General features: G+C 32.1%; 1 protein-coding gene and 1 long non-coding RNA gene across 2 annotated transcripts; one reads left to right on the top strand and one right to left on the bottom strand.

Annotated features, from left to right (window-relative positions):
• Positions 1 to 8,028: 8,028 nt before the first annotated feature.
• Positions 8,029 to 9,186, bottom strand: LOC121223637 (uncharacterized). The gene is made up of 2 exons (XR_005920931.1): positions 8,338 to 9,186; positions 8,029 to 8,239 (listed from the first exon to the last, which is right to left on the bottom strand). It is a non-coding gene; the product is annotated as an uncharacterized lncRNA (long non-coding RNA).
• Positions 9,187 to 9,706: 520 nt separating this feature from the next.
• Positions 9,707 to 15,880, top strand: LOC107912041 (betaine aldehyde dehydrogenase 1, chloroplastic). Its single transcript, XM_016840081.2, has 15 exons — positions 9,707 to 10,068; positions 10,154 to 10,296; positions 11,734 to 11,814; positions 11,894 to 12,042; positions 12,657 to 12,749; positions 12,885 to 13,008; positions 13,119 to 13,184; positions 13,268 to 13,334; positions 13,485 to 13,561; positions 14,317 to 14,430; positions 14,577 to 14,654; positions 14,737 to 14,888; positions 15,079 to 15,139; positions 15,222 to 15,328; positions 15,507 to 15,880. Exons 1-15 carry the CDS (start codon positions 9,960 to 9,962, stop codon positions 15,592 to 15,594), a joined length of 1,509 nt encoding a protein of 502 aa, XP_016695570.2. The 5' UTR covers positions 9,707 to 9,959; the 3' UTR covers positions 15,595 to 15,880.

The following is a 15,880-nucleotide window of genomic DNA, read 5'->3' as shown; positions in this document are numbered from 1 at the left end:
TTAGTCACTCCCATTAAAATTGCAAATAGAAATCTTATATGACATTCAAACTAATTTTTTAAAATTTCCACCTTGGATATTAATCTCCACCTCATTATATTGCATTCAAATTTTTTATTTTCATTTTACTCACTAAAATGCCATCTGCTTTAACCAAACAATTTGCAGCATTTGGGTAGTCTTCAGTTGCGAATCTAACCAAATAAAATACCCCCTAAAGTCTTGATTAGAGAAATTAAGCTGGGATTTCATCTTAATCTCGCCAATGTTAAAAATGTGGTGTAAAAAATCTTACAAAAGTTTTGTTGGGGAGGCTTAAACAGGGGCCTAGTGATGCCGATGCCTTCACGTGCCCACCATAGTGGTGGCTCCCCCTGCCCCCAAACCCAAAGCCACAAGTCGAAGCCCTCATCATTCCAACATTCCACTCTATTGCCTTGCTAGAAAGATAGAGCTAGAGGAATCTCCATGTGTTTCCCCTTTTTTTATTTCTATTTTTCATTGCTGCAAAAGATTCAACATTCAAGATGTTCCCTAAATATTAGGGTTTAGGGTTTTTTATTGACTAAAATGAAAATAAATCATTTGAATGCAAAACAATGAGGTGAATAATAATATTTAAGGTGGAAAATAAAAAATAATAATTAGAATATCAGGTAAAATTATCATTTACAATTTTAACAAAAGAAACCAAAAACCAACAATCTTTGTAACATACTTATTTTGCATTTTCCTTTTATGCCTAAAATGATTTTTTTTTTTGAAAGTTTTACTATTTATTTGTTTATCGAAAAAAAAAAAAACAATCCCAACCTAATGGACATAGTCTTGTCAATTTGATGATCCCAACAGACCAACGTACATGATATGTTGAGCTGAGACATGATCCAAAATTATTTGCAATCAGCTTCCTCCTATTCATTTGAGGTGGACTTAATTTGTTTATAAGGTTGAATTACACCACAGGTCAGTTAATTATGGGTTATTTTTTTGTCATTTAATTATGAATTTTTTAAAATTCATCACTCAACTATAATTTTTTTATTTTGGTCACCTAATTAATTGAGATTATTATTTTTGGTCCATTTCCTTTAATTGCACCAACAAGAGGTTGATATAGTAGTTGAAAAATAGGTATAATAACAAATTTAGCCATTAACTTTTACATATTACATTGGTTTTGTCACAATTTTAAAAAATTAACCCTTAAAATTTACAAATGGTCTCAATTTGATCCTAATTCTAAAAAATTCAAAGAAATATATAAAAATACATAATTATTTTCAAAAAATATAATAATAAATTTTAAAAATATATAAAAATAAAATAATATCGTTGACAATAAATAATAATATAATTTTTAATATATATATAATAACACATAAATATTTTTAAAAATATAATAATAAATTATTTAATAAAAAAATTATATTAATATTTTCAAAATAAAAATTTTAAATTTTAAATTTTAAAAAAATAATTAAATACTGACATGTCATCCACATGTTTGTCATGTCATCAAAGTTAAAAAAGTGAATTTTTTTCATCCTTTTGGAGTGATTTGACAAAAAAAAAGTTTAAGAGCTAAAAGAGACAAAAAAAATAATAAAAAGTTAAAATAAATTTTTATAAAATTGGAGAACCAAATAAGTTATTATGCCTTTTATTTTTGCTTTAATTAATTTTATACATATATGTATAAAAACGATATTGTTTTATATTCTCTGATCAATGTTCTTGTAATTAGGTTTTTTTTGTAATATTTTTATTATTTATTATTTGAGGTTTTCAATTAACATACCTTTAGTTAAAGTAAAATTTAATAATAATTTTTTTTAAGAATCTAATCGAAACCAAATTAAATAACATCAATCTAATTCGTACTATATTATCAATTTATGATGTTTTAATATATGAATTAAATATATTAAATAAAAATAAAATTAATTGGAATGCAAATCGAATCGACAGAATTTTGGTTTCATTTAGAATTTGGTGGAGGATATACATCAGACTTGGGCTGCAAGCAGTGGGCAACTAATTCAAATCGAAACGGAATAAATTAGGATTGTCTTGTTGAAAGGAAAAAGCCACTTTGAAAACAGCAAAACTGGGCTCCACAAAATAATGCGGGAGCTCGATAAATTCAATGGTGGGAGAACAAAACCCGTATAGAGATGACACGTGCAAACATGAAAGATGATAAAGATTGGGAGAGAGAGAAGTAGAATTAATTAAAATAAAATAAAAGTGTATTTAATGTATCAAATGATTAAAAGTCATAAAAAAGAAACTTAAATGATAGAATTGGTTGATAGTTTTTTTATTTGTCCAAACGAAAGTTCCTTTAAATTTAAAAGAGCTTGAGTGATAATATTAAGTTTGAAAAATAAGTTTGAATATAAATCTGTTTAAGATATGGATCAGGTTTAAGGTTGAATATTTAAAGTTTGAGCTTGTCTCAACTTTTTTTTAAAATTTATAATGTTTTATATTATGTTATTTTATAGATCATATAATTATAACAAAGAAAATTAAATTTAATATATAGATTAAAAAATGTTAAGATGACTATATATAAAATTATAAAATATTAAATTAAAAATAACATAAACATATATTTAAATTTTTAAAAGCAATATATGTAAGCTTAAAATGAGTTTGAGTTAGTTTTTTTATAAATATGAGCAAAATTTTAAAACCACATTTCGAGTCAACTTTGGGTAAGTATAAAGCATGTTACTATAATGCCTATGCCCTACCCATAAACATGAACGAAACCTAATATATATTTTTTCTAATTAATTCTGAGAAATGGATGTGACCCAGGGCAAAGTTAGAAAATCATTTTAGATGTTAAAAATAAATAAAAAATTTAAAGTATAATTTTATCTTTGTATTATTTTATATTTTTAAAAATTTGAAATATTAATAATTTTTTTGCTCTTAAGTCTTAACTTTCCCTTTTAATATATAGAATTTTTATTAGTGTTCTAGTAATTTTTGTTATTTTATTTAACATTTAAACAATAAAAAGTTACCTATGAGTTTTTGAGTGTATCTAATGACAAATGAAGAGAATTCGTAAAATCTTAATTTTGTTTTTCAACTTTATAAAAATTGAAACATTAGTATTTTAACTTTATTTTTTTAAAATATGATTATCTTATTTTATGAAAATTAGAAAATTAGATAAGTTATTGATAAACACATGGACTTAAATAATTGTTTTTATAAAAAAAAAAAAGTCTGCTACCCTAGCATGCAACTGTCTGCTCTCTCTAGCATGTTTTTAGGTTTTTTGTTTTAGTCTTCTGTTTTGTTCGATGGCGATCGTCTCTTAAGTCTTCTTTTTTCTTTTAGAAAACTGATACCCACGTTTGTGATTTCTGCCTGCATTCATGGAAACTGAATTTGCTGGATTAACGCTTAATGAAGAAGAATAAGCAGTTTTACAAGTACAATTAGAGCCGAATACGAAAAGGGAGACGGGGGCTTTTCGGCTGGTGGGGTGTTTCCTAACAACTAGCATTATTCACTTCCTAGCAATGAAAAGTACTATAGTGAATTTATGGCATCCTGTTCGAGGTGTTCAAATCCGGGATATGGGGGAGAAAAGGTTTTTGTTTCAATATTTTCATGTTATGGGATATGGAAAGGGTTTTGAAGGGGTCACCATGGACTTTTAACAACCACTTGTTGGTGTTATACAAGCTGCAATGGGGAAGGATCCATTAAAAGTTCTTTAATTTTGACACATTTTTTGGTACAGATTCATGATGTTCCTATCGGTTTTTTCTTTGAAAACTTGGCAATGCAATTGGGTAATTTCATAGGGGAATTTATGGAGTATGACAGTTCGAATCTGGGGAAAGAAAATCGAAACTTTATGAGAATAAGAGTCCAAATTGATATACGACATCCATTGAAGATGAAGAAGCAAATTATGTTTTGTGGAAAATGATCATATGTCAGATTTAAGTATGAAAGACTATCATTCTTCTATTTCTACTGTGGTCGATTGGGCCATAGTTATTTTTTTTTGTGAAGCAAAAATGGCGTTAGGAGTGGAAATTGATGAAATAGGTTGGGATTTATCGTTGCGAGCACAATCTCAAAGAGCCCAAGTAATGAACAATGTCTGGTTACGTGAGGAAAGTGAGGGAGAATTGGGTGGAAACCGTGAGGGTAGCCGAGTACAAGGAAACAATTTGTAGAACGTAAAAAAAAATCGGGGTGTAGGAAGGCTATTGATCTAGTATTGGGATTTAATTTGGAAGGGAGTTTGTCTTCTTCATGTCAATGGGGGGAAAATCCATTGGTAGGTTTGGCTCAAATTGTAATGGATCATGATCTAAAAAATGGTGTATTAATCGAAAAGAAGGGGAAAAATACAGCTAGGAGGAGATTGAAGACTTAACAGCCAGAGAAGAGATCAACACTTTGGCAGTAAGGAATAGGAGAATGTTGGAAATTAACCATTTATCATCAACGACTGCTAAGAGGCAAGCCAACCGGACGTAATGAAAATTTTAAGTTGGAATGTTTGTGGATTGGGGAGCCAACGGACAGTTCGAAGACTTCGGCATTCGCTGAAGATATATAATCCCCAGATGGTCCTCTTTATAGAGACAAAGTTTTGTAGAAGTCAGATGGAAAGAGTTCGACGAAATTGTGGTTATGCTAATGGTATTGATGTTGATTCGAATGGTTCTAGAGGAGGGTTGTGTTTGGCATGGAGAAATGATGTCAATATCACGCTTTAGAATTTTTCTAAAAGGCATATTGATGTGATAATTGAATATACTGAAGTAGGGAATAAATGAAGATACACAGGTTTTTATGGAACCCCTTATGCATAGGGTAGAGATGACTCATGGGCTCTTTTGACTAATCTATATAACGATGAGGGTATCCTTGGTTTGTATGCGGAGATTTTAATGAAATTATATATGGCTTTGAGAAAAAGAGAGGGCTGTTTAGAGATGAAAGAAGAATGAAAACTTTTCGAAATGTGTTGGAAGATTGTCACCTGATGGATGTGGGGTATTTTAGTAATTGGTTCACATGGGAGAGAGACAATTTGCCGAAAACAAACATCCAAGAACGATTGGATAGAGGAGTGGCAAACGAGGAATGGATGACCATGTTTCGTGAGGTAACAATTCAACATCTTGTGCATTTTTTATCCGATCATTATCCTATTCTAATTAATACGAAAAGGTAAGACAAATGGTTGAATGGTAAGATATAGCAAGTTTGAAGCTTGATGGGTTATGAAAGACTTGTAATAGCCCGATTTTGGGTCTAGTCGGAACAGTGGTTTCGAGACCACAAACTCGATGAGAAAAATTATTTTAATATTATTTTTAGTATTTACAGCATGTGATTATATATGTGTGAAAGTTACGTAAATAAATTTTATTGTTTGAATGCTTAATTCGGTAAAAAAAACTAAATCGCGTAAAGCGTAAAAGTTGTGTTCTATAAGCTAAAAGTGTCTAATAGCTATACAACATTAAAGTTTAAGTTCTTATATGGTAATTAGACCATAAATGGTGATAGTGGAATGTGTTGGATTGACATTTTTGAAATTAGTAATATTTTATAAGGTTATAAAGGTAAAATAATTAATAATGATAAAATAACTTAAGAATTATATGTCCATCTTCTTCACAAAAACACTTCAATCGATTCTAACATGGAAAAACCATAGCTAGGGTTCGGTCATGCTTATTTTGCTTGATTGGTAAGATATTTTGTCCCATTTTTAATTATTTCTATGTTTTTGAGATCGTTGCTTTGTGCTCTAGCTAGCCCATGCCCTAATTTTTGAATTGGTTGATGAATTTGTGAGTTTCCATTGATGATAGCTTGATGTTTTTAAATGTTGATGATGGAAAATGAATAATTGTTGATAGATTAATATGTTTTATAAAGTGATTTTTGACAAAAATGTCAAATAGAGATTAAATTATGAAATATGCAAATTGAGTGGTTGAAATGTGAAATAATGAAATTTTTGGGCTGCTAGGGGCACTATAGTAATTCAGCTAAGCTTAGGTTATATTGAATTGTGTGAATTTTGTGCATTTGTGAAATAGGAATTAAATTAAATAAATGTGAAACTTTAAGGGCTAAAGTGCTAAAATGTCCAAATAGGTATTTTTGGATGAAATTGAATGAATATGTGATTAAATGAGTTAAATTTGAATTCATATAGATCAAGAAAGAAAGAAATTAGATTTAGATCAGGAGAAATCGAAAGTTGACGAGTAGTTGATCCGATCGATTCGTTTCCATATGAGGTAAGTTCATAAGTAAATAAATAATTTTGAATTTAAATATATATGTTTTATACATTGCCGAATTTGATTTGTATATAGATATACATTGGCAAATTTGAATTGTTTATAGATATACATTGTCGAATTTGATTTGCATATAGATATACATTGCCGAATTTGAATTGTTTATAGATATACATTGCCGAATTTGATTTGTATATGGTTATACATTGCCGAATTTGATTTGTATATGGATATACATTGCCAAATTAATTTGTATGTAGATATACATTGCCGAATTTGATTCGTATATGGATATATATTGTCGAATTGATTTGAGCATTGGATGACTTGTTTCGTGCACGAATTGATTTAATTACGAAGTCGAAAGCTCCGAATGAACCTTAGTAAATGTATTGGATATTGATGTCATGATATTAGAACTTCCGAGGTGTGATTTCGTGTAAGACCATAGCTAGGCTATTGGCATCGATTTGAGATTCTCTGTAAGACCATAGCTAGGCTATTGGCATCAATTTGAGATTTCGTGTAAGACCATAGCTGGGCTATTGGCATCGATACGAGATTTTCATGTAAGACCATGTCTGGGACATGACATTGGTACGATACATTATGTATGAGTTTTCCCAAGTACACTTAGTGTTCCAAGTGGTCCAACGGGTAATCTAAAGATTATGTCAAAGAAAAGACAATGTATGATCATGTTGAAAGGATACAAGTATGTACGAAAAATTCATGAGTAATGAACTCGATGTATATTGGACATTTTGGCAAGAATGTAAATAAGTAAATCATACTTATGAGAATGATCTTGTGATGACCTTGTGATTATAGGTCTATACTTATGAGGTATAAATATGTGGTAAATTTGATTGATGAATGTGTGAGGCTTTTAGGCCAAATTAAATTGAGACATGATATGTTTAAGTCTTTGTTGTTGATGTATAGGTGAAATTGGCCAATGAATGGCATGTGAATATATGATAATGATTAGCTATTGGAATGGCTAGTTATGGATATGCTTTGGTGTTATGTGTGTCGAAATAAATGTTAACACAAAGAAATCATGAAAGATTAAAAATTGCAATAAAATAGTTTTGAACAACAACAATTGTATAACTTTGAAAACTCACAAAAAATTGTGGAAATCGCATTAAAGGTTGAATAATACATTAAATTAAAGCTTATTGAGTCTAGTTTCACGTAGAAGAAACGATGTAAGCAAAAGAATCTCATATTATGAGATATTTGAATTTTTGTGAGATAAGGTTAGAATAATTTCGGAATCTCCTATTCTGACTTTGGAAAATCATTAAAATTTGTATAAAATAATTATGGGTTAGAATTTATATAATTAGAATTATTAATGAGTCTATTTTCAAGATAAATAAACGGAAACATCATCCGAATTCCATACTAAGAGATAATTAATTTTTAGAGAAGAAAGGCCAGAACTGTCAAACAGCAGAACAGAGACGACTTTGAAGAATTAACTGTACTTATTGGCAAAACCAAAATTTTTTAAAATTTTATGATAACAAGATATGTGAGTCTAGTTTTGAAAAAATAAGCGGATCTTAATTTTAAGTTCCGTAGCACAAGATATAAATAATTTAGTGACTATGACTCGAGTAGACAACTTGATGTGAACATGAGTAAATATTGGAACTATGTGCAATTATGATTGTATTATATTGAGAACATATTGTGAAGATTGATAAAAGCATGTTAACAAATTATTTATTATTTACATACCAACTTACTAAGCTATATAGCTTACCCCATTTATTTATTTAAACCTCTATTGGGTCATAAATAATACGAATCAAAACTTTTGGGAGTGGCTTATCTAGGTTTTCAAGAGGGGTTCTTGTAAACAGTGCCGACTTTTTTGCTGTGCTTTATGGTCAATCTGGAGTTCAGGGAATCAGCTAGTACATGAGGGAAAGAACACGATGGGAAGGGAATTATCACAGAGAATACATATGTATATGGCAGAATTATATGGTTTGGGAGAAAGGAAGACTACCTCAAATGAGGATAGAAGCCACAGAAAACGAGAAGGGAGCACGAGGGTGACGATTCAGTTTGATGCAGCTTTTGACAAAAAAATTCCAAATCGGCTTCGGGTCTGTGGTTCGAGGTCTGATGGGCGAGATTCTAGCATCGAAGACAACCCTACATAACGACATTTCCTATCCGTTTGCGGCAGAGGCATATGCAGGTTTACAGGCCATTAAGTTAGGAATCTCAATGGGTATCCTCTCAGTAACAATCATGGGTGATTCATGAACAGTCATCAAGAAATGCCAAACAGCAAAGCCAGATAAATCGGTTATTAGGGTGATTATTATGGATTTTCAAAGAAAAAAATCTCGTTTTCAAGAAATTATTTTTCAATTTATTCATAGATTAGAAAATGTTTGTGCCTATAAACTTGCACAAGAAGCTTTAGAAAAGGGAGAAGAATCGCACCTGATGAGAGTAGTTTCGGATCACAATTGATCTACTCCGGAAGGAAGATGGTCGAGGAACCCTTATTGAGGAGGCTTCGTGGAGAAATAAAAGCAAAACATATAGCAGGTAAGGAACATATCTTGGAAATGGCTATTGTCTGAACAGATAGGACAAGTGATGTGAAGAGACGATGGAGTTATAGTGTCCAGCTGTTGCGGTTGACTGGGTTAGATATTTGGTTTCCTTTTTATTTATTGCTTTGTCTTTTGCTTTGGTGTTTTTTAGGGGTGTTCACTGATAACGAAATTGCGAGGCCCGATTTTACATTTAGGATTGATTTGTTTTAATAGGCCTAAGCCCAGCTTCTAGGAAACAGCTTATGTTTTTCTATAATATAATTTTAATAAATATCCAGCCGATTTTATTCAAAAAAGAATAATTATTTTTATTAATTTATTATATACAATTTGTTAAATTATTGATTTTGTTAAATCTTTACATAAAATAATTGAGTTATTGATTTTTAGGAGCGATTTAATACAAATTTTAACAATTTTCAAATTTCGGAAATGATTACAAAATTATGATAAATTAAAATAAATGAATTATCTTTAAATAATGCATATATTAAATTATGTGATTATAATAATAACTTTAACACTGTTTGAATAGTAAAGGATAGGAAATAAAACAATATTTTAATAATAATAAAAAATAAAGATCCCTTGAAATTTTTTAATTTTCTCTTTATTACCTCAATTCGAACACGGTTAGTTTATAAAACAATATTTTAATAATAATAAGTGTTATTAGAAATGATTGAAATTAATAAAATATATTTTTTATAAAAATAATTATTGAACCAAATCGAATTTTCTTTTTCAGCATCATGTAATGATCGCATTCATAGGACACGTGACAGCATCAGTAACCACCAGATGGACAGATATCTATTTCTCGACAAAATATTTTTGTAAGCATTATGATTTGTGAAGGCAAAAAGACAATACAGACACAGTAGAAGCAGAGAGGTTCGCCACAGAAACGCAAAAAAGCAAACCCACAAAAAAAGAAAAAGTCGCTTTCAGCTGGAACTTTTCGAGTAATGGCATCGGCAGCACCATTATTAAATGGCCTGTATCAGTTATCAAATTATCAAGCCACTCTACTTCACTGCACAATACTCGAGCAAAAATGGCAATTCCGATCCCCAGTCGGCAACTGTTCATCAACGGCGATTGGGCTGAGTCTTTGCTCAAGAAACGCATCCCTATTATTAACCCTACTACTGAAGAAATCATCGGTTTCTTTTTCATTTTCCTGTTACTTTTCCTTTAGTCTTTATAAAAATTGTGGTTTTCTTCTTAATTCTTCTTCTTCTTCTTCAGGTGATATTCCGGCGGCGACTGCTGAAGATGTGGATGTTGCGGTGCAGGCTGCTCGGAGCGCACTTACTCGGAACAAAGGTAAAGATTGGGCCTTTGCTTCGGGTGCTGTCCGTGCTAAGTATTTGCGTGCCATTGCTGCTAAGGTAATTGCTATTTTAAGTCTTCCTTTGTTTTCTTAGTTGTTATTATAGTTAATATACTACTTGATTTTGGTTTCAATGTTGAATTTAATACTGATTTTTAATTTCATTTGGGTACCTGAGTTTGGCCTCAATAGTCAAATTGATACCTGAGTTGAGTTTTTTCTTTTTCCTATTAAGCACCTGAATTTGGCTCCGATCTGGTACATGAGGTTCTTTTTTTTCAAAATTAACCATGCTTTTTTTTTTACTAAAGCACTTATAAGAACATTAATGATTTTTTTTTATTACTAAAGAACATATATAAATATTCATTGGATCACTTGATGTTATTTGGTCTGAGTGCCAAATTGAACATTGGAGCCAAATTTAGGTATCAAATTGGAAAAAGAACTGAGATACCAAATTAAACATTGAAGTCAAAGTCAGCTACATAGTGTTATGTTAACCTTTGTTATATTTGCTTTTGCTTTTATTTATTTATTTTTGGAAGAACTTGATGAATTGTTATTTAGCTATGCTGTTCGCTACCAGAGATCATATCGCTAAAAATTACCGTTGTACAATTAATCACAATCTTCTAAAATATGAGATAAAATCCATGGTTTTTAAGTGGTGAACTCTTGGGTAATTCTTCAACTTTTACTGTTTAGCCCTTTAGTTAGTTGCTTTTTATCTTTTTTTGGAGGAATTTTGCTATAGAATGTAAAGCAATAGCAACAAGAAGAATTATAACTTAATTGGAATGGTTAAACAATATAAAAGTAACATCATTCAATCATAATGGTCGTGATTACTAATGAAAAATTGGGAATTTTTTTCCCTTGGAAAGCTGGTTATTTGAAAAAGAGCGCTCAAATGAAGTGTTACTTCACTACTTGCCACTGTTTACTAGTGTAAATAATTGAAATAATGAGCCTGATTTATCTGAATAATGGTCCACAATTTTGAAATTTCACTTCTGCAATAAAGCCTAATGTGCGAACTCAAGCCCAGATACATCAGTGTAACTTAGCAAAAATTGTAAATTGCACCCTTTTCCTACGATTTTCTTTTTAATATCTCAGGCTTATCCTTCCTACAAAACAATCTGTTTGCTTTCATGAAATTTATGAATACGCTATTGGGATTATGGTCAGACTGAAATCTGTTTCCTTTTCTTTAACTAAAAGTTCCTTCTTGTTAGATTCATTACTTTAGTGGACTGAAAGAATGGCTTCAGATATGCCAGGTGTAATTGATTCAAGTGTAACCATTCTTGGTTCAACTGATGAAGAACTTGCGTTGTCCTTTAAAGCAGAATATCAAACAGAGTTTACTTTTAACCATGATACTTGTATGTTTATTAGCTTTTGCAATTGTTATGCTTTGTTGATGGAAATGACTGCAACCTTTTTAATGTCATGACCTATATTCAATGTTTTTTTTTCAATAATGCAGATAAAGGAGAGAAAACCAGTACTTGCGAAACTTGAAACAGTTGATTGTGGGAAACCACTTAGTGAATCTGAAGCAGATATGGTATGCCTGTAATGAATTTGCAAATGTTATGTTACTATTTTTTTGTTGGATTTTGACCTTTTCTTTTTGTGAGTTTTAGGATGATGTCGTCGGATGCTTTGAGTACTATGCAGACCTTGCTGAAGGTTTAGATGCCAAGCAAAAGGCTCCTATCTCTCTTCCGATGAAGACATTTAAGAGCTATGTGATCAAGGAACCCATTGGGGTTGTTGCGTTGATCGTCCCATGGTACTTCCAGTCTGTCGCGGTTGTTATTTTCACTTCTGTTTTTTGTCTTAATAAATTTGCTGCTTACTTGGCCTCACTGCATCTGTTTTCCTGATGAACAATCCTTGAGTATTGCTCTTCTCCATTTTCCGATACTTAGTTGAGATATCTGGTTAACCTGGTTTCTTTGGTTTGCTTTATGATTTGCTTAAGACTAGTTCCATTTGCTATATAAATGAGTGAGTGGATGTGGTGGTCTTTAACTTCTATGTCTCTTATTAGTGGACCTAGTTAGTAAATAAATTCGCTTAATTGTTTCTCCTGATATTAAATTATAAACTTATTATGGATGCCAGAGGCTGCATGTTTTAAGCACAATACCTTCCTAAGTGTTTTTATTAAGATGATTTATGATGATTGTGGTCCTAAATCATCTGAGGCCATTTAAGGGCTTGCAATAGTTTGGTGCATTGTTTAGTGCATAAAATTTATGTGGACTCATGCAGTTTGATATTTAGTGACGGTGATCTTTATCCTTGGCAGACATGGTGCTCTATGGTTCAATGATTTTTGTCATCTCATTTTTAATGGTTATCCTGGTATTCAATAACTAAGAAATTTCTTTTGTTTTGAAGGAATTACCCACTTTTGATGGCTACATGGAAAGTTGCTCCAGCCTTGGCTGCTGGTTGTGCTGCAATACTGAAGCCTTCTGAGTTGGCATCTGTGTACGCTCTCCATTTACTTGCTTCAGTTTCATGTTACTTTCTCATTTGTCTTAAATTATATACAGAAATTTTGGCTTGATTTTGCATTTGAGATTAATGTTGTCCTCTCATTTTTTTATCCCTTTTCCACTTCAGAACCTGTTTGGAGCTGGGAGAAGTGTGTAGGGAGGTTGATCTTCCTGCTGGTGTCCTCAACATTCTGCCCGGACTAGGCCCTGAAGCTGGTGCATCTTTGGCATCTCATCCCCATGTTGACAAGGTTAAATCAATATTGATCATTTTGTTCAATGATCCTTTCTCCAAGACTGAATTTCATTAGATGATTGGAAGTTATTTCAATTCTAGTTGCTGATAATTTGTTGCTAACAGATTTCATTTACTGGAAGCACAGTCACAGCGGTTAAGATAATGACAGCTGCTGCTCAAAGGGTCAAGGTTTGTTGAAGTTCTAGCATATGATCACTGAGTTCTTTTTTATGATCCAGTGCGTAAAATCTTCTTTATTGTTTCTACGGCAGCCTGTTACCTTGGAGCTTGGTGGCAAAGGTCCAATAGTTGTGTTTGAGGATGTTGACATTGATAAGGGTTAGTGCCATGTGAATCACTTTTAAGCCTTCATATTGCCTGTATATCTCTTCAGAATTGATTGTTCATATTTTACTCATATGAAACTGTCAATGCAGCAAAATAGTCTCTTTATTCAGTTTCTAATTTAGCCACCTGTGCTTGTAATAGCTGTTGAGTGGACCATATTCGGTTGCTTTTATACAAATGGCCAGATCTGCAGTGCAACATCACGCCTTATTGTGCATGTAAGTCCTGGACCCATTTTGTCCTTTTTAGTTAATAATATATATTTTTAATTTCATATTACATGTGGCTTGAGGTTATGATACATATGAAAAAACTGTTTTAATATTACCTTGTTCACACTTGCCACAACTAAGAGGGGAACCAGTCCAGTCCTTTCATAAACTGATAAACTGGCTAGACTAGGCACGTTAGCAAGCATTACTTTTGGGTCCACTTTAGCAAGCACCTAATCCAGGAAACCAACCCTCGTAAGCATAAATTCAAAAATTTCCAAACACCATTGGACAAGCATTACTATGTTATGGAAGTACTCCAAAGATATCGACAGCCTAGAGAAAACAGAAACCATCCCAACCTCATGGACTCTTCCATCCTTCCTTCCTCTTGTGGATGCAGTAGTTTGTGCATTATCTAGCTGTGAATAAGTATGAACAGATCTCTTTAGTGGCTCCATGTTTCATTGTTATTTTTACCTATCTGATAAGCTCCTAAAACAGGAGTTGTCATGGAAATTATTCTATTTCTCCTTCCTCATAACTTCATAACTCTTCTTGTATGGGAACGTGGTTGGATGAAAATTATTGTTTTTATGATTCAAGTCAAAGTCACACCTTAGATCCAAGAAGGGAACACTAAGATTCTGCTACCACGAGTTCTTGAACTAAGCCTGTAGCATGTCTTCGTCAGTTTTGTTATATATATTTTTTTCTATTTCCAATTCATGACGAGGCAAAGCTTGTTATTTGTTTGGCAGGAAAGTATTGCGGCAGAATTTTTGGACAGGCTTGTGAAATGGAGTGAGAACATTAAAATTTCAGATCCCTTGGAAGAAGGTTGCAAGCTTGGCCCCATTGTTAGTAGAGGGCAGGTATTATTTCATTATTTTAACTATATATTTATGTTGGATGAAAATTATTTTAACTGATGTAACTCAAAATATAACTGTTGGTAATATCTAAGGTTTCATATTTGGAAAAGAAATTTTCGATTTAATATTTGATTAAATTGCTGCAGTATGAGAAAGTAATGAATTTCATTTCGAATGCTAAGAGTGAGGGAGCAACTATTTTGTATGGTGGGAATCGTCCTAAGGTATAATTGTCTGCTTCTTAATTATTGACATTATTCTCCTTTTAAAATCCTTCACCATTTCCTATTCATAAATGCTTGCCAGCATTTAAAGAAAGGATTCTTTGTTGAACCAACCATCATCACTGACGTAACAACCTCCATGCAAATATGGAGAGAAGAAGTTTTTGGACCTGTTCTTTGTGTCAAAACATTTACCACCAAAGAAGAAGCCATTGAATTGGCAAATGATACCCAGTAAGTTAACATATACAATCCAATGAGTTGATCCTTCCATATCGATAATGAGAATGGAGTGTGATTTAGTAATTTATTTTGTCCTTCCTCTATCCTTTTAACCAATTCTGACCTCCACTCCCCAGACTAGAAAAGCCACTTACTGTTTTGATCACAGAATTCAACTAATTCCTTTCTAATATTTACTTAGTTATGGTTTGGGAGGTGCTGTGGTATCGAAGGATCGAGAAAGATGTGATCGTGTAAGCAAGGTAAGATCAATGCTTGAAGCATCTTCCAAGCATGCAACCTAAGCATGCTGTAAGATTAAATACCTTTGCTTCTTTCATACAGCTTCTGCAGAATGGTGCTGTGTGGGTCAATTGTTCACAGCCATGCTTCTGCCAAGCTCCATTCGGAGGCACCAAATGGAGTGGCTTTGGGCGTGAACTAGGGGAATGGTATTTACCCAAACTTCAACTATTATTTTCAGATAACTATTATCTCAACTACTTGGAATATCCTGTTTGTCAACACTCAAAACTCAGGGATTTAATATCTTCTTCCTCTTGCTATTTTTATGACTAATCGGATTTGTAGTACTGACTTACTTTTGGCTTTTTAAAAATATTGTGGCAGGGGACTTGAAAGTTACTTGAGTGTAAAACAGGTAACAGAGTATGTCTCAGATGAACAATGGGGTTGGTACCAGCCTCCAAATCAATGAAGTTCAACATGGAAATACAAATAATATTTACTGCTCTACCAAAAATAACGGTAAAAAAGTGTGGAGAGCCAATTTGTTTTCGAGTATGTATGTTTGTACGTATGTTATCCCGTCCTGTTGGAGGTATGTCTATGGATTTTAGTTTCACGTTTATACGTATGTTTGCATGTACGTAATCCCTTTGGGGGCTATGTCAATGGCATTGAGTCTCGTTTGTATGTATATTCTATATTACATTTTGGCTGACCTGTTTGGAATGTAAGTTACGAATGCATGTTACCTACTA

This window comes from Gossypium hirsutum, chromosome D11 (assembly GCF_007990345.1).
Source record: "Gossypium hirsutum isolate 1008001.06 chromosome D11, Gossypium_hirsutum_v2.1, whole genome shotgun sequence".
In the NCBI taxonomy this organism is placed as follows: domain Eukaryota; kingdom Viridiplantae; phylum Streptophyta; class Magnoliopsida; order Malvales; family Malvaceae; genus Gossypium; species Gossypium hirsutum.
Note: the sequence above shows the minus strand (reverse complement) of the source record. Positions and strands in the feature narration are given on the sequence as shown.